Genomic DNA, 23,703 nt, shown 5'->3' on the forward strand with positions numbered 1-23,703 from the left:
TATCACCGCATTCATTAGTGAGCCCACTAGAGGCGCTGTTGTATAGTTAGACAAGTGGGCTAGGTCTACCTCTGTGCACATAGTTGTCTTTTTAGACGCTATGTCGGGATATGTCATGCACCCATTGTTGCATTGTGGGTTAGATGAGTCTAAGGCAAGAACGTTATTACAACTATTCATATTAAGCTGAAGCTCGTTATTTCGTGCCATAAATAAAGAATATTGTATTCCTTTCAACGAAATCCCCCGTGAATTTCTTTATTTAAACAAAGGCATCAGATGAAATTATTTCGAAAAATCAATAAAAACTTGCTGGATTCGAAGACATTATTTATTAGTTTATTAAAGATATAAACAGGTATACGAAGTTCTCCAAATCAGGTAAAGTTATTTCACACAGAGAAAAATAAAATGTTTCATTGGATCAAAGATTCACATTGTAAGATATATGTTTCTCAACTTCTGGAACAAGCTTAATTTCATAATCAGCTATCTAACCCGTCCCGGCTTTACACGGATGACTTTATTTTAGATTAACTGATGACCGATATTTTTGTACTACATTATTTTTACGTATATCTAACCATTTGGTTAACGCACGCCGATAAAACAGTCAAGCAATGCTTTTTCTTCCAACTTAATTTAGAATTATTCAAAATTCAAATTAAAAACTTATTTTTATCAAAATGAATTATAGGAGAGACTGAGGAGAGTTGCGGCAGAGGTGAGTTGTGATAGGGCCGAATTATCTGAATTCTCCTGATAGTTAGTGAGCTGGCACCTTCGCGCATTCGTTACTTTTCGAAAAAGATAAATTTGTCACACCTACCATATGTTACTCAGGGATAGATTAGTTTTTTTATGAATGAAAGAATTTTAAAAATCGGTTCAGTAATTTTAGAGGTTACAACTTACATACACACTAACAAACTTTACCTCTTTATAATATTAGGATAGAAAAGCGGTCAAGGTGAAATATTTTTTATCTGTGTTTGATTCGTACAGTGTATACAGATTGCCGCATGATATTTATTATCACACGTGCATGCAAAGTTGGGCTTTGCAGAGTAGTTTAATGGGACTAAAATGGAAAATTTCATTTCAGTATTATAAAGATAAGTTGGTGCATGCGCAGTCCACGATTGCTTCACTTTTGTCATTTGGAAAATCACTTTCATCCCCAGGGATAAGAAATCGGCCACTCACGTCCCGCAAAACTGCCACGCAAGACCCGATCATTTTTTATTCACTTGTTATAAAAACTATCGTGTGTGACTCGGGTCAAAAGCTGAAAATCACTACTTGTGTGATTGCCGCGTTCGCTTCGCTGAGGCGCAAACATCACACTCGTCGCAATCGCCAACTTTTGTCCCTTGTCATACAATATATATTTGAGAACACATGTTATTTTGTTCGCACTTTATTTCTACTGTATCAATAACATTCGTGAACAGTGCCGCAGAGTGATCAGCGCAAATAGTCGTAAACCTCGGTCGGACGCATTACATGGCTGTTACATAACTATTTCGTATGTTTTGCAACATGTTAATAGTTTTCACTTGTGAGAAATTAGTGCCATACAATTGGTAAGTTTAATACCATATCGAGTTGACCTTAGTTTAAAACAAAAGTGGAAACTATGGCATGTCACAGCTTTCAAACAATCTTTCTGAGAGCGAAGTTATGCTGTACTTTTTTCTTTTTCATACGATTATATAGCAGTAGAATTTTTTGATCATCCTTTTAATACACACATACTTTTTTGTAAATACTATGACTAGGTGATTGGACAATGGGAAAAAATGCAGCACAACTTTGCCCTCAGAATGATCGTTTGACGGCTATGAATTGCTAAGGCTCATATATGTACAAATCTTGGAGCCATACCCTCTAGTGCGAATGACCTAGAATACATCGATAACAAGTTCTCATTCTCCACGACGTACATTTTGATTAAAGAAATAGTACGAAGGAACGTTTATCATTGACATTTTAAATCTAAAAACCCTTGAGATATATTGGACGTATTTTTTCTTGATTTCAATAAAATATAAAACCTGGAATCAGCCATTGTTCAGAAGTAGATAAATTTAACATGGGTTTGTACACATTTCATTTCCAAGTAGAACTAAACACTTGTGTATACACACACAGGTAGTATATCTTACCAGCTAATCGTTTTATGAGTACCAATTATAATGTAAAGAGCTGAGATACTCACAATCAGCTCATAATTATCAGCTGTAATCTGTGCAATTAGGAGCGGTACCACGATGTGTCCATAGAATTGTAAGAAATAACGGAATCCAATTTCAATTGATCGAGTTGTTGGCCATCACTATAGTACAAATGTTGGCAATATACCGGAATTATACACGGCTTAAACTATGTGAAACTCTATTAATTTAAATTGAATCCGTTTAAAACGTCGGAATTTATTAAGGCTTATTGCATATCACTATTATTGATTATAGCGTACAACAGTTCGATATTTTCTTTGCAGATACTCGGAAAAAAGAAGCCTCGATTCATTTACAATTTGTGACATAATCATGTCGGTGGAAACTGTGAAATTAGCAAGTGGTAAGTACATTCAATTTGATGTAAATTTAAATAAACTAAGAATCAGAAAAATATTGAATCTGTGACATGGGTCGATTGCGAGCTATCTCAGATTAGACAGGCAGAGGGGTCAATCGGATTTATGTAGAAAAAATGTCATGACCGGCTGACCAGAGATCGTGAATACCGAATACATCGTAGTTTACAAGCCAAGAATCGTTTAGTGATTTATCAACCACAAATGACCTTTAGCAATACGTATTATAACCTCCTCTGAGCCAGCTTGGACATTATCAAAATGATTTCTTTTAATCACAGTGCTTCCGCACAAGTTGAAGTATTCATATGTAATATCTCATCATTCAGTATTCACTCACAGTAAACTGTCAAACGCTTGCCAGTATGAAATTTGTTCGTGTTGAAACTAACTATTATTGTATCATTTTTATAGAATTATTCTCCCACTCCATGGGTTATGGATTCTAAGGGAATACTACTTTAAAAACTTCTTTTTGAGGGATAGATCGCTCTAGATTTTTCCACGACCACGACTTTTATGACAGTTAATTTAATTTAGAAATTATTTGGCCGTAATTAATAGCAAACATATGATAAAGGTTGAAGTTTCACAAAAATTTGCAACTAAATTATTTTCTACTTTTAAAATACTATTATTGAGATTTTTATGTTATTTGGTGCATAACATTTTTAATCTGTTTTTCAGCATTGATATACTATCTTGTCGTTGTTTTATGTTTAAGCAACGTAAACGTTTATAAAACAAAAGTAATTACTGTTTTCCTCGAAGATTCTAATTATATACATAACTTGTCATCATATTTTTCATCCGTTTCACTTGATTGGGGATGTTTGGCTAACAGAGTAGCTAGCTACCCGAGATAAGACTGAATGCGACAATTTTTGTAAATTTGATCATCAAAAATCTCCTGTTCGGAATTCCTGCTTGAAAATAGGTACTTGTTGTTGGTTACCGGTTGACTAATTACGCGGAACCGCTGACTTATGCCTTCATTCGAATACGTCAAATTATTTTGTTTACGCAGCTGGCAAAAGCTTGTCTCAAATTTGGTAAAAGTATTGAAAATACTTCTGAATAATAAAGTCAGTAAATTTGTGTTAGGGTGGGTGGGGACTGCACTGTAAAATTGACCCTACTTAATCGGGCGTACAGAGCTGTCGATTTAGTTTCTGCCATTTTTTTTGCATACAAATCCTTTCCTCAAACAGGAAAATTAATTTGACCATTTTTGGGTTGTTTGCATAGTGTTAATTTTACAGAAAATGAAAATATGAAAAATCCAGTACGATTGATTATTCGAAGCCGTCTTTCGAACACGTGAGAAAATTGGCAGCATTTCATCTTCAAAATTATGGAAGGAGATGAACTTTTGAGGAATTGTTTAAAAAAAAAAAAACTTCTATAATTGTGGGTTAAATAACCACATCGCTAATCTGTAACATTTGCGGTATGCATGTTAAAAAAAATAAAAAACTACGATATAAGAGGGATTCTCCGTCAACTCGGCCACTTTTTTTTCGAACATCTCAGATCTGTCCCATAATTGGTTATATCAAAGTACTACTAAAAGGTACTCTATGTGAATTTTTTCAGATTTTTTAATTCATTATTTGAGAAATTGCCGTTTTTTTGTCAAATGAATATATCTCGGAAACTTGAAGTAACGGAAAAAAAATGACTCTACATAAAAGTTGTAGTTTTTTGTTAGCTTTCGAGAGTGATTTTTGAAAAAATTTTTACGTTCCGGTAACGCTTATTTTTTACCAAAAAAGGAAAACATAATTTTTTTTAATCAAAAAGGACCCTTTTTCTTTTGCTGAAAAAATTAAAGAGTCTTCCAATATGTGTAAGAATATCGCCAAAAAATCGCCAGAGTGGCACGGATCGAGGTTCCAGGGTAAAAAAATGAAGCCACACAAATTCGGTCGAAGTTCCGGTATAAAAAATTAATTTGTGTGGCTTCATTTTTTTTACCCTAAAAGCTGGATCCGTGCCACTCTGGCGATTTTTTGGCAATATTGTCACACATATTGGAAGACTCCGTAATTTTTTCAGCAACAAAAAAGGGTAAAAAAAATGAAGCCACACAAATTCGGTCGAGGTTCCGGTATAAAAAAATTAATTTGAGTAGCTTCATTTTTTTTACCCTAGAAACTCGATCCGTGCCACTCTGGCGATTTTTTGGCAACATTGTCACACATATTGGAAGACTCTGTAATTTTTCAGCAAAAAAAAGGGTCCATTTTGAATAAAAAAAATAATTTCTTCCTTTTTTGGTAAAAAATCAGCGTTACCGGAACGCAAAACTTTTTTCAAAAATTCATCTCGAAAGCTAAAAAAAAACTACTACTTTTATGTAGAGTCATTTTTTTCAGTTACTTCAAGTTTCCGAGATATATTCATTTGAAAAAAAACGGCAATTTCTGAAACAATGAATTAAAAAATATGAAAAAATTCACATAGGATACCTTTTAGTAGTACTTTGATATAACCAATTATGGGGCAGATCTGAGATGGTCGAGAATCCCTCATAAATGAACATTATATGTATAGGTACTAGTCATGAAATTTCACCCGATCTAATATTACGGATAAAAGTTTATTAAATTTGGATGAAAATCAGTATGTACCGGATTTTTAAGTTAATAAAATTACGAATATGACTTCAAGCCTCGATAATTCCCAACGGTGGACCCAATATAGCAGAGAAAATTTTTTTAATTTAGTACATGGTAAATTCAGTGAATTTTGAAAATCAGCTCCATCTGATCATACACCTTTATGAAAAGTCTTATGTGCTTTTTGTATTCAAAAAGTTACCTTCTAGATTTCCTTCTCTTATCGTTGGTATCACCCGCAACTGATCATGAGGCCGTGGAGAGGTTATAATCCCTTTGTCTTCTTTTTCTATTTTTTGTATTTTCTTCTATTGTTCGCAGTTTTGATATTTTTTTGTAATTTTGTAACTTGAGTATTTATTCAGTTTTAGTTTTCTTTATATTTATTTCAATTCAAATTGCTTGTGGCTTATTGGATTCTTGTGAATCGAATTTCACTAATAAATTCGATAAAATTGTGTCAGCTATTTGCATTCACCATTCTGAATTCCGATGATTAGATTTCGAATCTGTCATAAACGATCCAAAAAACCATACCCAGATTTTAATCCGAATTTGATTAATTTTTTCAACTTTCTTTTTCACCATATTGGAACTGCAGTCTTGAATTTCCAAAATATGATCTCAGGTCCTGAATCAGCGACCTCAAAACTCCCCGAATGATGTATTTTATACAATTCTATATGATTATGGAGCAACTTTCAGAAATCAGTCGGCCGTGTTGGATCCACCATTTTATATTTTCACAAGCTGACATCACAGAGGGCTAAGTGCCAAAAAATTCAGGCTAGACTCTGTTCCTTTCATTATTCCAATCATTTTATAAAAGTTCTCATGAAAATTAGCTCACGAGCAACCATTTACGGTGTAACCGAGCGTAAATTTACACCCAAATTCAGAGACTCCAGTGCCACCTGCACCTCAGGATGGTGCTTTTAGCGTGGCAACAGCACAGACACGGCCGAGCGGCGTATCACATCCCCTAACGTCACGTCCCACTGGAGTTACATCAAGAGTCTCTGGTGAAAGTACCAATTCCGAGCCACGCGCACACTGCCAGAGCCAACACATGCAAAACTTTTACGTTGCGGCCAAATGAGTCGAACAAAAACTTGCGCATTTGTTGGCGCTGGCAGCGACCATGTGGCTCAGAGTCGGTACTTTCACCAGAGACTCCCGGTATAAGGGCCGCCACTTCGGGCAGAACCATGGTGGAATTAATAAGGTGTGGTATTGCGCAGACCTTGTGAATAGCCAGTAGGAAAGTAGTACCATTACGCCAGCCATTAAGAGCGGGAATTCAAAATCGTCAACTGCCGTCAATGACGTAAACTGTATTTGATTAACAGGAACTTAAATGATGTACCTCGATTGTGTTACAGAAATATAAATATCATGTGAGGATCCTGTCAGAGTCAGAGACGAAGCGTATAATTTCCCTTTACGAATTTAAAATTTTTATAAGGTATATGTACTCACTTTGGAGGTTAGAATCACTCGGCACACGAAGCTTTAAACTATTCACTTATTACCCTATTTATATTGTATTGTTGGAAAATTTTGATATTTTAGATGCTGTAGTTTTACAAATCCGTTGTATTATTGACACTTTGACACGTATTCACGTTTTTTCTACCAATGGTTCATGTCTCGTACACATCTACACCTACACAAACAAATAAATATCACGAAAGTTTTATGCAGTATATTACTTGTATGGTATGGTCTCCGACAAAAACAGGACATGATGATATTAAATTTCACAACTTTTCATTGAAACCAATTCGGCTGTGAATTAAATTTAATATACAACCCTAATTGATGTTCACAATTTGTATTGATTTTGACATGCAGCTTGAAATTCCTTTACATACTTGTGATTGTCAAAATACTTTTGCATAATAATATTGTTACACCGTGAATTTGTTATTAAAACACACTCCTTCAATTGTCGATATCGTGTTTGAATTTTCATAGACTGTATCTGCGAATATGCTTCCAACAAATGAGTATCAAATTTCAGACAGATTTCTGTAACGGTGCAATTATACTAATCGTATTGTTTCTATAATCACGTTATTTGCTGAATATCAGGCATCGTTTTGTAAAACCATTACTAACAATACGTACGACATTGGGGTATACCAAAAAAAAAAAAATTTCTACTCTGCTCGTTTCCCATATAAAAAATGAGTGCTTTCATATATTATAAGAAGCGTCGTTCAAGAGGGCCTCTGACAAAAAAAAATCAAGAATTGTCTCAGTTGACCAGAAATCATACTGGTGAGACACCTGCTAGACTTAATTGACCGAAACCCACTTTCCTGAAGTGGAATTGCACACCACATTGACTAAAATCACAAGGTGGTACAGGGTATAGACTAAAAATGTAATGTTTCATGCATGAAATTAAATTAATCAAGAATGTTTACTGGTAATATGTTAGTGACTGATTTTCGCTGATTTTTGTTTTTAAGGAAACGAATGGTTATCTTGTCGAGATGTACTATGGTACCTTAGCTTCTGTGGGTTTGCTATTGACTACATACTAAGAATCAACTTGAGTCTGACCATTGTAGCTATGGTCGCGCCCCGGTCCGAATTCGTAGCGATTGCACAATGCACACAAGACATATCGGCAACAATAAACTCAAGTCTTTCCAAACTGTTGGTCAACTCATCATCCCCTACAAATGTTGAAGAGAATACCATTATTCCATCATTGGGTCTTGCAGAAAGCCAGAAATACGTAGGTGACTCGTCATTTATTGTTTCTTAATATATTTTCATTTAAGAAAAAATTGGAAAATATTCATCATATAAAAATCAGTCAGTTTGATCAAGTTTTCAAATGCTATCCACCGGTTGAATTTATTTTACATCCTTATGACAAATTTCAGATCAATTTGAATTCGATTTCTCATTAGTCTGTGAAAAATATGTCAGCATTTATCAATTTCTACTTGGTCCTTCCAAAACAACTCAAAATTTGCTTAGAACGCCTTGTCATATGTCGAGAAAAATTAGATTGCTATTTAACTATCCCTATTTTATCTATCTTATGCGGACAAAGTAAAATAACTTTGTATTAACCACTTTGGAGAAAATTTGCTTATAAAATGTTTCAGGGTTCATCAATAAATGATACTGAGTACCCCGATCGATTTTCCTGGAATGAGTATGAACAAGGCCTCGCTCTGGGAGGATATTATTGGTTGCACTGGGCTATGCAACTTCCTGGTGGCATCTTAGCACGTCGTTATGGAACGAAGCTTGTCTTTGGCTTAGCTAATTTCATTCCCGCTTTGTTGGGCTTCTTTATACCACTTTTCGCCCGATATCATCTATATGCCTTTGTGCTTATAAGAGTTCTCCAAGGAGCGCTTGCAGTATGTACAGTATTCCTTCTGGATAAAGACGACGAGGGGAATATAATTCTTCGAAATTACTTTCGTCCACCAATACAGGTTGATTCACACTATACGGCACGGACCGTCACGTAACGGCAACGGAACGTATCGAAATCAGTACGAGGAAACCTTGTAGCATAGATTTCAGTAGGACTGGACATACTAACCAGCAACGATCTTCTCGTTCCATCAATGACACAGAACAGCTCCGACCGACAACATTGCCACAAAGAATGTTTTGATGGTCCGCTACGGTACATTTCATGGCTCGTCCGCCAGTCTGCACACGAAAATGGTACAAGACGGTCGGAACAGAGCCAAAATGATCAAAGAATATTAACCCTAGAACAGTATGATATATTGTGATACGAGGGCAGGAAGTTGGCTATTCCTGATGAGTGTGAACCACAAACCCGCACTCGTGATAAACGATAATTTTTGTAACACATGTAATGGCAGGTTCGACTCGAGACAATTGTGAATATGGTAGTCTAACCCGAACGTAGGCGGGTTGCTGCACCACAGCGGACGCGACCGTAGTCACGGATCATCATGTCAGATGGCGGTAGTTGCACCGGTTTCGCTCAGAAGACTGTTAGTAAAATACCATTTCCTAATGGTTGTGTGATATTTCCTAACATCTTCTGAACTGTGGAGAATCGGGTATTTCGCACGTCCGCCACGGTACGCGAATTCGAACTTCCCGTGCAAGTGTTACAAAATGTTTCTTCCTTTACCTATTCTGGTAACGACGTGTGAAAAAACGCCCTGATCTTGTAAATTCGATCTCTCAGGTACATCATGTCGTTGAGGGTCCTATAGGGTATCATTTTCTTCGTTATGTAATAAAGAATCACGGGGGCCAACTGGCTCTACCTGCTCTCGGGTAGTGAAAATAACTTATGGTCGGTGTCTTCAATCGAAAACGAAAGCTGTGCGGTGTCAAAACCCCCTGTTGTTTTTTTATCCCCCGTTACCATTCTAGGGTTGATTGAAAATGTAAAGTCGTGCATGGCATTGTACTTAATGAACTACCCGAGGTTTAGCGATACTGGAGTTGAGGAGAATGCTTGGAGAGCAATTGCAAAGTAAGAACCAGTCAGATCAGGTATATTATTTATTATTTTTAACAACAATTGTTAGAAAATTGTATTTTGCCAGTCAACCTGTTTTTTCGACTATTTGGTTTTGTCTTCGTCTAGAAGTAAAGCTAAGATCACAACCAGTAAATCGTCGCTCGACGATTGGTTCATTATGACGCTGAATGTTAACTGACCGATAATTGCTGGTACACTCTGAACATACTTGTGAAAGTATTGTACCCATGCCGGTACGTTTCATTGCCATTACACGATGGTCCGTGCCGTGCAGTGCGAATCAACCTTAGCTAGAACACGACTCTATATGGAAGCATAGGTCTTATGGGCCCGCTGAAGCTAACTCTTGAGGTGATCTGAGCGAGCTTATCACCCCAACCGCCGGGAGTGCCCGCGGTGTTCCGTGTCCGTGCACCCATGACCCCGAGATTGACGCATGCACTACTGCTTACGATTAGCGCCGCTTTCACGTACGCGCGTATGGTAACGTCAAGCGTTCATTTGGATTATTAAATTGCTGGCTTTGATGTTAGCATAGAACCTGTGCCTCCATATACATCCTTATTTCATTCCTCTGAATAGGGCCGCGTGCCATTCGCATCAATTGCATTTTATTTTTGAGGCGAAATTCTTTTTTCACTTGATTATTGGTAAGTATAAAACATGGAATAAAAAGTTTATACCGATCAAGAAATCATCCTGCAAGCAGGAGCGACATCAAAGTTAAAAATGATTTGAAGAGGTATGCCGCTGAAAAGAACAAAATGCGTATTTCAAACGAAACCAATAATTCTACAGATTTATTTCATGCTTTCTGTATATTGTCTGAGTTCCGGTGAATACGATTAAAAGACGATCTATTTTGTATTGATCTTACAAAAAGTATCAATTCAATTCGATGTCATTTGCATTTTCGTGTATTCATACAATAAAAACGACTTGTGTTAAATAAAAAATATACAAACTTATATGCATTCCCTGGCGTGCAAGTTCCAACGTCAGGATTTTCAGAATCATTTATCAATGAACTAATTTAAGTTATTGAATGTGATTCTGAATACATGTATATGAATACGAGAACATTTTGCAAAATATGTTAAAAATGACATGACAGATAATCAATAAGTGATGTAGAGTGTTTTCCTATAGTAGCTATGTACAGAGTTAATTGTCCAAACACTCGTACACAGAAAGTAGTGGGAAAGCGCTCGAGCAAGAATTAGGAGAAGTGGCTTTGTTCAGAGGGGTCCTATCTGGAGGGAATACTGTATTTATACTTGATAACTTACCAAAGAAGGTTAAGAATCAATTCGATAGAAATAATGGAACTCAAAAAAATTAGTTTTGGATCCTCCATTTTTTCGCGTAGGGTGCAGCTTGGCCCGCCATGCACAACATGACAGCTAAATGGATTCCTTCTAGCGAGAGAAGCAAGTTCGTCAGCTCTTATCTTGGTAAGTTGAGAAATCAATTTTTGAATGTCTGTCATTTCATCTCATGGAATTTATAATCACATGACCACTCCCACAACCAACGTACCGCAATGTAGATATTATGAGTGATTTTTACTGGACAAAATGAGTCATCGAATTTATCCGAAATGGTGTTACCAAGCCGATAATTTTTTTGGCAGTCTCGGATTTATGGAGAAAAGTTCATAGCTGGCATATGAATTTCACTGAAATTGATAGTAATAATACGCTTTATGCATGGTAAAGTTCAGCTATGTGACTTATTACGTTGATTTTGATTAGAAGCTTTCCATAAACTACGTAGCTCTATTTCGGCCACTCTTAACCGGGGGGGCCTTCCTTCCCCCCCCCCCCCCCCCCCCCCCTCCTCCCTGACCCGCCCAGAAAGGCATGTGACTTACAGTTAGAAATTTATATACTAACTAGCTGACCCGGCCACGCGTTGCTGTGGCTAAATATTTAAATTATAGAGTTTAAATAATAATTTCAATAAGAATTGAAATACTAATTTAATCGTTTAAATATAAGAAAAAAAATTTGAAAAACTTGTTATCATAGCACATTGAAATAATAAGTGCTAAATATTTTTTAATAGAGGTTAAATAAAAACAATAAAAAAAAATATTTGTACAACTATTGAAAAAGTGTAGGAAATTGTGTATCATTTTTGCATTGACATTTTAATTAAATTTTATAATTATGTGATAATACTTACATACATATATTCAAATTAAATTATAAAGTTTTGATCAATGAAGCACAAATAAGTAAAAAACAGGATTAATTTCACTGTATTATCTTCATTATAATATGAATGCAATTTACACTTCAGTCTAAGTAACACGTGGCCGGCTATGCTAACACCAAAAATTTAAAAAGTGGAAATAATTGAATTGTACGGTATTTCGTTCAATACAAAATAAATTTAATTAATTTTATAGCGTCAACAACACGTGGTAATTATGCTGTTAAAATGTAGCTTATATGACACGTTCGTAGATTTACCATAGCAGCGCCATCTATTGATTACTTACTCAACCCAGTCGAAAGGTATCGACATCTGTTAGAATCATTTGGAGTTAACAGATAATTGTGACTGTCAAATAATAACAGACAAATAATTAGCAATAAATTAAAATTGCGACTATAATTTGAGATTTAAACTATCCTATCTCTCAAGTTGGATCGAACTGCACATGGTGTGCGTATTTTATTATAATCGGTTAAGTGGTTTAGGAGTCCATTGAGGACAAACATTGTGACACGAGATTTATATATATTAAGATTAATTGATATACGAGTATTTTTGTTTTATAATTTTTGTTATTACAAGGTATCCGAAAAAACAAATTCCGAGATGAAGCCACACATGCAAATCATTATTAGCCCTCCGCGATCTGTGGAGGTCAAAATGACCCCACTCTCAATTTTAACGCCAAATAACTATAAGTTGTTGTTGAACGAGGTTAGTGCGCTATCTGGTAGCGCTTTGAAGTGTCCTTTGTGCGTAGAGAATAGAGGCGTTACGTTCCACGTACTATTATCTACGTAACAGCTGTTGAGAAAACATTGCGTGCGCGTTGGAGTCATGTTAACCCCTTGCCCCGTAGCCATATTCTAACATCTTACTTCGTGATGTGTTCCCAAAAAACTAATGGCAAAACAAAGGACCAGTCGCCACTTTGCCGGCGACCGATGCGCAGCGACCACAGGGTCCTTCTGTGCATGGATTGTGCGGAATCGGAGTACTGAAATATTTTTTTCCGTAATTTATACAATAACGTACCCATGTACTGCTCAAAAAATTATTGAGAAAACAATATTTAATAAAATGACTAAAGTGTTTCATAATTTTCCGTTCTTACATACTTCAAAATAGACCCTTTTCAGGTCTCAAAATAAATACCTTTTTTAGATCGCTTACTATCGAGCTATTTTTCCTTAAAAATATCACGTTTCAAAAGTATCACCTGCTGCTGCATACAGGGAGTTTGATTCAATGAGCAGTTGTCGAACCACCTCTATACCCACCCAAGATGTTATTTGGGTAAGTTCAAGTCCGATCTTGTCACTGGCTTCGATCCAAAAATGATGGAAGGAATGATAAATGCGATAAAGAAGGTTTACTTGAATCCGTAGACGTTTTATTACAGTAGTGAAAGAATGAGGTAAACGTGTTAACGAAGTGAATTTTGGAATAGATAGAATTAGATTTGAAATTCTAAGTCGAGTAGATGAACGTTCGAATACAAATTTTTTTACTTAATGGAGGATGGGATAGAAGTGTCTTTGATAAAGGGTAGCATAGAAGTGCAGCTGAGACAAAGAGTGCGAGTCCACGAAAGGTGAGGGAATCCAGAATAGTTGCGAATAGAATTAGAGCAGACTAAGGGCGATGAGACTGCATAGAAATAGGAGAGGATGGAGACTGTAAGATTATTATAAGGAATGTGGGAGAGTTCACAGGTAGCGAAAAGATGGGGAAGACGTTTGGCGGAACGCCAAACGTAACACACACATAAAGTTCATAAAAAAATATTGAAAAACGTTAAAGTTGAAATGAATGAATTTTTTAGTGGAAAAAGGTATTTTCACACGTTTGGTCCTTCCAAATTTTGTCGCGCCACCTCATGATTTGATTGTACATCCAACAACGATTAGTCCTTAATTTACAATGTCCAAAGTATATCCCTGAAATTTGATGAGTCGATCGATGCAATACTGTTCGTGTGACAGCTATTTAAAGACGATTGGGGTTATTCCGACAATTTCTGACCATGACGTTTGGTACCGGAAGTATAACCGCGGAGGACTAACAGGAACAAAATTATTCTCAGATTTTTCACGATATCAAGTTAAGTTTCAAGTGTACCTATTCCGAAAATACGTCATTGAAACCCTCGATTGCATAAGAGATAATATTACGCGCGGCAAAACGAATGAGAATGCATCAATTATAAAACCACGTATCGCAGACTAAGACCCCCGCCGCCCTCCGTGAATCCTAGCATAACCTTTCATCAAACCTCTCGCTCCCTCAAACTAGCTACATCATTTATGGACAGCTTCTTAGAGCTTATTCACTCACGAACGAGGTAAAACGTTATACAGCGGTGTTTCACATGGAATTCCTAGCATAACAGTTCAGAGTCTTCGTTTCAGGCAACGGTAGGAAGTTTGCAAGTCATGATAATTGGCGGTTGTGAATTAATCACAACAATTTTTTTTCCAGATATTATTAGGATGTGAACTATGAATGCAAACCTCTTTATTATCAATAAAAATATTTTGTTGCTTTTTAAAAACCTCCATTATCTTGTGAGGTTGTTCAAATAATATGAGCTTGCAACAAATAGCCATTGGACGTACGTGTAAGTTATGAGTTTCCCATACTAAAGTATCAATTCAACGAGAGGGTAGTATATTTGATGTAATTGTTTTGTGTTTAGTACTTGTCGTAATTTATAAAAATCCGGGGCATATATCTTAGTTTTTTTGCTACGTACTCAACATGGGAATCCCATCGAAAGTATTGGTCGATAACAATTCCAAGATATTTCGCCGAAACAGTGTTTACCAGGACAGTGCAGTTGCATACTTCCTGCCTCTCACAAATTCTCTCATGTATTTCAATCACATCAAATTGCGAAACACTATGGCTGTAACATCGGAAAGCAATGTATTGTGTTTTTTTCATGCTGATTGTCAGATAATTGGCCCGAAACCAGTCCCTAATAACTGGGAACTCACTTTCAACCTTGGCCTTGGCTTCGGCCCAAGATGATCCTTGAAATATAAGTGCCGTGTCATTGACGTAGCTGATAATCTTGTCGGCGATTTGACTTTCAAATATATCATTTATATTGTAACGTTCTTGGACGTTACGGAAATAAATATGGATTCGTGAGTTTGATTATCAAACCAAAATCAAAGGCGTAAATAAATGTCGTGAAAAAGCTTTAATTGCAGGGTACGTGTTTCTGGTTTTAAGTCTGAAACAAGACTGTTTTTACAATAATGTTGGTTGACGCAGCAACCTGATTCTTTTGAAAGACATAAGAGGTTTATAAACGTCTTTTATCTATGATGACTACTAGATCATTAAAAAGGGGGCAAAACGGGTGATTTCACCCTTTGCAACAATATATAGGAAAAGGCATTGGCCCCAACACTGACCCCTACGGAACCCCATAATTTATTGCCTCTGGCATACTACACTGGTGTTTGATTTTAGCGATTTGCGATTTACCAGTCTAATCGTTCCTAATCAGTAAGTGAACGATACCACGATATTGTTCCAGCTTACTCAGCAGCACCTCATGGTGAAGTGTGTTGAATGCTTTGGCAAGATCAAGAAGTACAAGTACAACAATGGCTCTGTTTCCCGAATCGAGCATTCCATATATATATACTATCCGTTAGGTTAGCTATGGCTGAACTGGTGCATACACTTTTGCGAAATCCATAGCGCTCCTATATATTCAAGATAACTCGTTACTCTCTTCGCTAGAAATTTTTCGAAGATTTCGATAATACTGGGTAATAACGATGGCGTTATGCAGTTGGCTGCATCGCATTCTTTGCCATCTTTATGAATTGGGACAACCACAGCCACTCTAAAGTGCTTTGGGCAAATGCCCGTACAGAAACATTTAATAATTGTAAATGCTATTGGAGCGGATATGAAAGCACTGCAGAACTTTAAGCCTTTGCACTCGAGGCCTTTTTCGTTTGCGCGAAACAGCAACTCGAGAAGATTTCGGCCAAATTAGGTAAACATTTTACAGGTACTTTGAAAACAATTTATAAACAAACAAACGTGTACAAATAATAAAATTTCACCAGTTTATTCATTTATATGTCGATAACAACAAACTTTGATAAGTGCCGTAGCAGCGTCGCTCGATTTAAGACTTCAAATCACTAGGGCGCTGCAGCAGCGCCGCTTGAGTTCACACTTGAAATCGGCCGGGCGCCGTATCGGCGCCGCTCGAGTGCAAAGGGTTAATACTCGTATTTTTACCGTGATTCCGTTAATTCCCGGCGCTTTGTTAGTTTTTAATGAATTGATGCATTTACATAATTCTGTAATGTCCACCTCTCTGAGAACCATCAAGTTTACTACCCGCTGTACATTTACAGTTCTATCAATATGCCTCCTGATTTTTGCCGCAAGGTTAGCACCAATATCGCAAAAAATTATTGAATACCGTCGCCATGTCAGACCCGTTGGTTATAACTCTACCGTCTTTAACGACCAGCTTCACTGTCTTGCTCTTACTGTCCGGGTTTATAATTTCATTAACCACTTTCCACGTCTGTTTCGGATCATCATTTGAGTTTCTTATTTTAGCTCTATGTTACGCAATTTTGGACTTTTTTAGCACAGACGCTATATTGAATTTTTTTTTGGATAGAAAAGAAAAACTCAATAAGTTCAAAGAGAAGGGATAATTGGATGACTGGTAGAAGGGGTTGCAATAAAATGGTTACACTCGAGAATTACAATAATAATTACGATAATAAACTTTATTAGAATGATAGCGAAAATTAGTTAACAGGTTAAGCTCGGAATGACTTTGTCTGTAACTGCTCCTTCACAGAGCTGGAGACGAACTGAAAGAGAATACGAATGCTTTCTCTCTCTGTACTTTGGTACGACGCCTCTCACGTCGTTTACCGGTAGCTCGAGAGTCGAGGTACCGGTATAGTCGGACTCTGCTCGAACCAAGTCAGCACTTCCGCCGTTTGAGTAGAGTCAGAGTTCCTTAACCCCGATGTCGTCCCTCAGTTTACAAAAACGATTTTTCGTTAAAGCCTTTGTAAGGATGTCGGCCTTCTGTTCTTCGGTCCGAAGGTATTCGACTCTCAGTTCATCAGCTTGAACTTTCTCTCGCACGAAATGAAACCGCACTTCGATGTGTTTCGTCCTTTTATGAAACTCCGGGTTTCTTGCGAGTCGAATTGCACTTTGGTTGTCTACGTGGATGACCGTTGCCTCTTCACAAGGCTGCTCGATGTCGAATAACAGTCTTCTCAGCCACACCGCTTCCCGCGATGTTATCGACGCTGCCACGTACTCTGCTTCAGTTGTACTGAGCGTGACGAGTTTTTGACGTTGACTTGCCCAAATCACCGGGCCACCAGCCAGCTCAAAAACGTACCCGGTTGTGGATCTTCTCGTTTCCGCATCTCCTGCGAAGTCTGCGTCCGAGTATCCTCTCAGAATCAACCCGCCGTCCTCGCCTTGATATTTTATTCCGTAGTTCACCGTCCCGGCGACGTACGAAATGATGCGCTTCACCGCGCGCCAATGTTCCTTGCTGTGTCGATTGAGAAATTTGCTAACCAAATTTACTGCGAACGATATGTCTGGGCGAGACACAATCGACAGGAACATCAGAGACCCCACGGTCTCTCGATACGGAACTTCTTCGCCCTCTTCACCTTCGGATAACGGTAGAAGTTTCGATCCCGCTTCACACGGTACACTTGTCGACTTCGTATCGACCATCTCGAATCTCTCGAGAATTTTTCTCGCGTATGTGCTCTGATGCACAAACACTGTCCTCGTTGATCTGTCTCGTTCGATCTGCATTCCCACGAACAAGCTTGCGTCTCCGATGGTGATTTTGAACGCTTCCTTCAGATGTTTGAGAACGACGTCGATCGCTCCTCTGTTCTCCGCTGCTACCAGGCCGTCGTCGACAAAAAGGGCCAGGTACAGGACGCTTTCTCCCACTCGACCGACAAAAATACATTTGTCCGCGCTCGTTTCTTTGAATTTAAATTTCCGGAGGAACGAGCTGAATTCCCGATTCCAGCAGCGAGGGGATTGTTTTAATCCATACAGCGACTTATCGAGGAGGCACACTTTGCTCTCTCGCGATCCCTCGTCTACCGGCAGTCCATCGGGCAATTCCATGAAAATCTCTTCGTCGAGTGTTCCGTACAAAAATGCTGTTTGTACGTTAAATTGAGAAAGCTCCAAATCTTTTGCTGCAACCACAGCCAAAAGAACCCGCAGCGAGTCGTATCTCATGACTGGAGCGAACCTCTCGGTAAAGTCCACGCCTTCTCTTCGCATGAACCCTCTTGCTACGAGACGAGCCTTGTATCGACGAATTTTTCCTTTTTCGCCTTTTAGGACCTTGAAAACCCATCTTGAATCGATTGTTTTCATTCCTGGTCGCCTGTTCACCAGCGTCCAGGTTCCGTTTTCCCGGTGTGATTCGAGTTCTGAGTCAACGGCTTTCCGCCATTTTTCCGACTCTCTGCTGCGAAGGGCTTCTCCGTAGGTTACCGGTATTGAACACTCAGCGACGTTTGTTTCGAATCTCGACGGCTTTCGAATGAGATTCCGATCTCTTAATTATCGTTTTTCACCTTTAGCAGCTTCCGGCTGTTCCACTTCTTCCTCAGCTAACTCGAACACCCCGTCGTCGTCGTCTTCTTCGTCTTCTTCCGTCGGAGCTGGAACAATTTCTTCGTTCACTTCACGCTCTTCTTTCTTCGGCAAAATCAGCTCACTCGATTTGCCTTCCTCGGATAGAACTGACAGTCCGACGACTTCATGAAATGTCACATCTCGCGACACTATCACCTTTTTATTTTTTTGGGTCGAAGAGTCTGTAATTCGAGGAATTACTTTCGTAACCGACGAGAGTCATTTTCTTCGCGCGCGCATCTAGTTTTCTGAGTTGCTGCTTCGGTAAGTTGACAAACGCTTCTGAGCCAAATATTCTCAGATGCGTCAGGTCCGGCTTCACACCGATCCATTCTTCGTACGGAGTTTTTCCTTTTGTTACACTCGATGCTCCAGCTCGGTTCATCAAGTACACGGCTCTACTGCACGCTTCCGCCCAAAGATATTTGGGGAGATTTTTCGCCAGTAGCATGGTCCGCGCACTTTCAATCAACGTTCGATTGTCTCTTTCCGATTTACCGTTCTGCTGTGGCGTGTACGGAGCTGTGAACTCGCGTTGAATTCCTCTGGAATCCGTGTAGCTTTCCATTTCCTTGTTTTCAAACTCCGTACCGTTGTCCAACCGAAGAATCCGCATCGGCCTGCCAAATTTGTTTTCGATGAGTTTGTCGAACCTTTTAAACTTTTCAAGAACGTCACTTTTGAGTCTTAGGAAATATATATGACGAAAACTCATCGCATCGTCTTTAAATGTCAACAAAAATCGCGCACCACCGAGAGATGTTTCGGACATCGGTCCGCACACATCCGTGTGGATCACTTCTCCCGGTGTTGTCTGTGCGCAAACTCGCGTTTTCTTGAACAGTTTTCTATGGGATTTCCCTTCCTGACACAAACCACAAAAACTGTCTGAGTTTTCCGAAAACTCGACGCCTTTTACTAGGTTTTCTTTGACTAGGCTTCGCACCACCTGTGCGTTCACATGACCAAGTCTCTCATGCCAAACTCGAAAACTCGTTTTTACAACGTTGGCTTCACTGCCGCACTTCGCACTTTTGGTTTTAAAAATCATTCGATAGATTTTATTCTTGAGCTTCACGCCGTAACCAACCGCGAACCCGTTATTGTCAATTCGCACGCCATTTCCCCGAAAAAGCACTCCGAGGCCTTTCTCCGCACAGACGCCGACCGAAAATAAATTTTTCGTCATATCCGGGATGTGTAACACGTTTTCGATACGAGACGATACCCATCCGTCGTCTACGAACTTCTCGATCTCCAATGTATTGACTCCCGCGACACGACACTCTTTACTGTCTCCGAGAGACACCGTGTTACCTACCGGTAACTCGCGATAGTCACTTAACCAGTCCCGTCGGTAAGTGATGTGACGCGACGCTCCGCTGTCGGTCAACCAGCTATCGCTTTTATCGGCAGCGAGTATTCTTCTCACTACCTCTGACGGAATTTGAAACACAGCACTTTTACCGGTATCTTTTTCATTACCCGCACTCGTGTTCTCAACGACAAAAGCACAATCACTCGAATTGTTCCCGCCACCGTCACTGCCTTTCTTTTTACAGGATGACGTGTAATGGCCAAGTTCTTGACACTTGAAACACCGCACTTTGGGCTTCGCACCCTTTTTCTTATATTTCGTGTCCTGCTTTGAACTCACTTTTCTTTTGTCCTTGTCCTTTTCCTTTTCTTTCGAATTTCTCATCGCTACGAACGCACTTTCACTGTTGTCGTTCGCTGACAGACGCGACCCCTCGCGACGCAGCCGTTCCTCCAGATTCTCAAGCGTTTGCATTTCTGGCGGCATATTGTCCCATGCGGTCAGGAAATTCGAATATTTCGGCGTAAGACTTCCCAAAATCTTCGCCATGATCGTCGTATCTGAGACTGTCTCTACTACGTCTATCAGCTGAGCCGCCATGTTATTCACTTTGGCGACGTGCTGAGTGATCGAGTTGTTTGCTTCCATTCTATACTCATACAGTCTCGTCGAGAGCATTAATTTGTTCGACGCCGATCGTTGTTCGTGAATCGACGCCAATTTCCTCCACATTTCACATGCGGTTTCATAAATTAATAATGGTCGCATTTGTTCTGACTCGAGCGTTGACGACAGAAGGAACATGGCACGCGCATTCTCGACGTCCCATGCCTTAGCCTCTGGTGTCGCTCCGACCGGCCTCATTTTTGCACCGTTCACAATTCCCCAGATACGATGCGCCATAAATAACGCCCGTATCTGAAATTTCCAGCCTTGATAATCACGTCGAATTTTGAGACATTCTTTGTTGTGATTGCCTCAGACATCGTAGATTCGTTTTGCTCTCTTCCTGCGCACGCACTCTCACACGAGGTACAATATCCAAGATGGCCGTCCGCCGGTTACACCACGTGACTTTCAAACCGGGATTGCTTACCGGTACGCTTCCCGCGTTTTCACACCGCGCTTTACGCAGCACGTTTCACACGTTAATTACACCGCGTTTTACGCTTCTCGTGTAGCGAAACCGCACTTTTCGCGACACTCCCGAGTACCGCTTTTCTACCAATCTAGATCCCTTCTCGCAGTCAGCGTGACTGGGCCCATAACCTATTGAATTTTTTTGGATAGAAAAGGAAAACTCAATAAGTTCTAAGAGAAGGGATAATTGGATAACTGGTAGAAGGGGTTGCAATAAAATTGTTTCACTCGAGAATTACAATAATAATTACGATAATAAACTTTATTAGAATGATAGCGAAAATCAGTTAACAGGTTGAGCTCGGAATGACTTTGTCTGTAACTGCTCCTTTACAGAGCTGGAGACGAACTGAAAGAAAATACGAATGCCTTCTCTCTCTGTACTTTGGTACAACGCCTCTTGCGTCGTTTACCAGTAGCTCGAGAGTCTAGGTACCGGTATAGTCGGACTCTGCTCGAACCAAGTCAACATAATAAAATTTTCCATGCTCGTTTCAAGGCATCGACTACTTTGGCCTATATAACATCTTCTACAATCACTACAAGGTATTTTATAGACTAAGTTGGAACAATTTTTCATGGGCAATTGGTCATTTGGTAAGACAAACAGACATGACCTTATTATAATTGAAATTGTGATGACAATCCAACCTGTGTCTCGTCAAGGCTGTTTGCGGACGCTTGTGTCTGAAATTTCTAAGAGATGAGCTATATAAACATGACACGTAATTTAATAACGTCAGTCCAACACTTGCAGTCATGGATGATTCGTTTACGTTAACGATATCGAGAACGTCTTCGATTCTCGAAGTACAATATTTTCCTCCGATCGGACTTACTCTAAACAAAAATTATGTCCTCGGCCTCATTGGACTGTTAACCTTCAATTACATTCCCAACGTTGACGTTGGTCACAATAAAATATACACGGCTGATAAAGTAGTGACTATATTTACTGGCAGCTACAAAATTGAGGATATTGAAAAGTACGTTCAAAACGCGTTGAAAAATCCCGCAATTGAAATCAGCATAAAGCCCAGCAATAATACCTTGTGCAGCGAAATCAAATGTAACCACATTATAAGTTTTGAACCAGCCGATTCTATTGATCAGCTTCTAGGATTTACACCGCGCGTACTGGCAGCTAACCAAACTCACTAATCGGATATGCCTGTAGCTATTCTCAAGGTCAATGCGTTGCGAGTCGCATGCAGCATTACAACGGGTGCCTATGTCAACGAACGCAAAGTCTGTACTATTCACCAATTTTGCCCTATCGTTCCGCCGGGATATACAATCGTGGAAGTACCGTCGCATGTCATTTACCTTCCGATCACCATCAAGACCATAAATCACATACACCGTCGGTTAGTCGATCAAGACGGAGACCTGATTAATTTTTGTGGAGAAGTTATAACTGTGAGACTGTACGTCAAATCGCAATAAAAGATGGGTATTGTATACCTATAACAGATTACCCAGGAATTACCCATATTAGTAAGTCAGCATGTCCCGATCAAGTCAGTCATCGATCGATTCCTGAACCGCTAACACGTCGAAACGTGGAGTTCCTGGTAGCTCTGGGCCTCAGGCTGACACCTTTTGGAAAAGGAATTTCCCACAAATAAAACTGCGATTCTGCTGTTTCGTTGTCTGCTACGTACCATAGACGAGGAAATCTTACGCATTCAAACGCTTGTCGTCTTCGACGAATCAATCGCACACCAAAAAATACACGCACACAAACCGTACGCATCGTCAACTTTCAACAACAGCGATGAGATTTGAATCACCGTTCAGCATCAGGATTTATGCGTATTACCGAGCAAGAGTTCGCTGCATATCTCTGGAAAATTGCTCAAATCGGACGGCACTGCAGCAGCGATCATAACTTGAGTCAATAACGCCATCTGCCATTTGTTCGAAGATGTACGGTCCAAACTAAACGCTGTAGAGATTGATAAATGTAAAAACTTAGGTCTGACCAGCCTGCTGAAAGGTTTCGCTTCGCTTAACCCTGAACAAAGTTGGCTTATGGAAAATGCTGGATGGCTTGATGTTCAGGAAACGAAAAACTAACTGATACCGATGGCAACTCCGATGTAGTTATTCCCTTGAGCATGATATTGGGCTTTGCTGAAGACTATCGTGAGATCATCGCTAACGCGAAACACGAGCTGATTCTTACAAGATCAAAAAGTGATCCAAATGCCATCGTTCAAAATCAAGACGAAGACTTTAGAATCGTGATCGATCAGGTGGAATGGTTAGTACCCTATGTAAAGCTCTCGGATCAACGAAGAATCGCACTATTGAATTTCATTGAGAAAGATACACTTGTCTCCATGAGCTTCGGCAGTAGGGAGTTGTACGAATATCCTTTGCTACCGGCGACCACGAAACACGTTTTGACTGTGAAAACGTTCACCCACTTGGAGAAACCACGATTTGGACTCTCGGTTTTCGAACGAATCGATAAAACAAAGCCGGTAAAAATGCTAGTCATCTTGATCACTGTAACATTACTGACGTCAAGCTCTTCTTGAATTCCGAGTATTATCCGTACGGTAACCTGAACTTGGACATGAGTCACAATCGC

The 23,703-nt window shown here is 39.2% G+C and overlaps 1 protein-coding gene across 9 annotated transcripts in view; it reads left to right on the top strand.

Moving 5' to 3' along the window:
* Positions 1 to 23,703, top strand: part of LOC124218731 (Na[+]-dependent inorganic phosphate cotransporter) — an 80,537-nt gene that overhangs the window by 43,167 nt on the left and 13,667 nt on the right. For 7 of the 9 annotated variants that reach the window (XM_046625478.2, XM_046625506.2, XM_069137459.1 and 4 more), the window contains exons 2-5: positions 2,504 to 2,583; positions 7,698 to 7,969; positions 8,349 to 8,609; positions 11,097 to 11,181. In XM_046625478.2, coding sequence (XP_046481434.2) covers positions 2,553 to 2,583; positions 7,698 to 7,969; positions 8,349 to 8,609; positions 11,097 to 11,181 — 649 coding nt within the window. In that variant the 5' untranslated portion in view covers positions 2,504 to 2,552. Of the gene's footprint in view, positions 1 to 1,498; positions 1,587 to 2,268; positions 2,290 to 2,503; positions 2,584 to 7,697; positions 7,970 to 8,348; positions 8,610 to 11,096; positions 11,182 to 23,703 lie in introns of those variants that run through there. The other 2 variants (XM_046625488.2, XM_046625498.2) reach the window with 2 other exon arrangements.

This window comes from Neodiprion pinetum, chromosome 1, assembly GCF_021155775.2.
Source record: "Neodiprion pinetum isolate iyNeoPine1 chromosome 1, iyNeoPine1.2, whole genome shotgun sequence".
In the NCBI taxonomy this organism is placed as follows: Eukaryota; Metazoa; Arthropoda; class Insecta; order Hymenoptera; family Diprionidae; genus Neodiprion; species Neodiprion pinetum.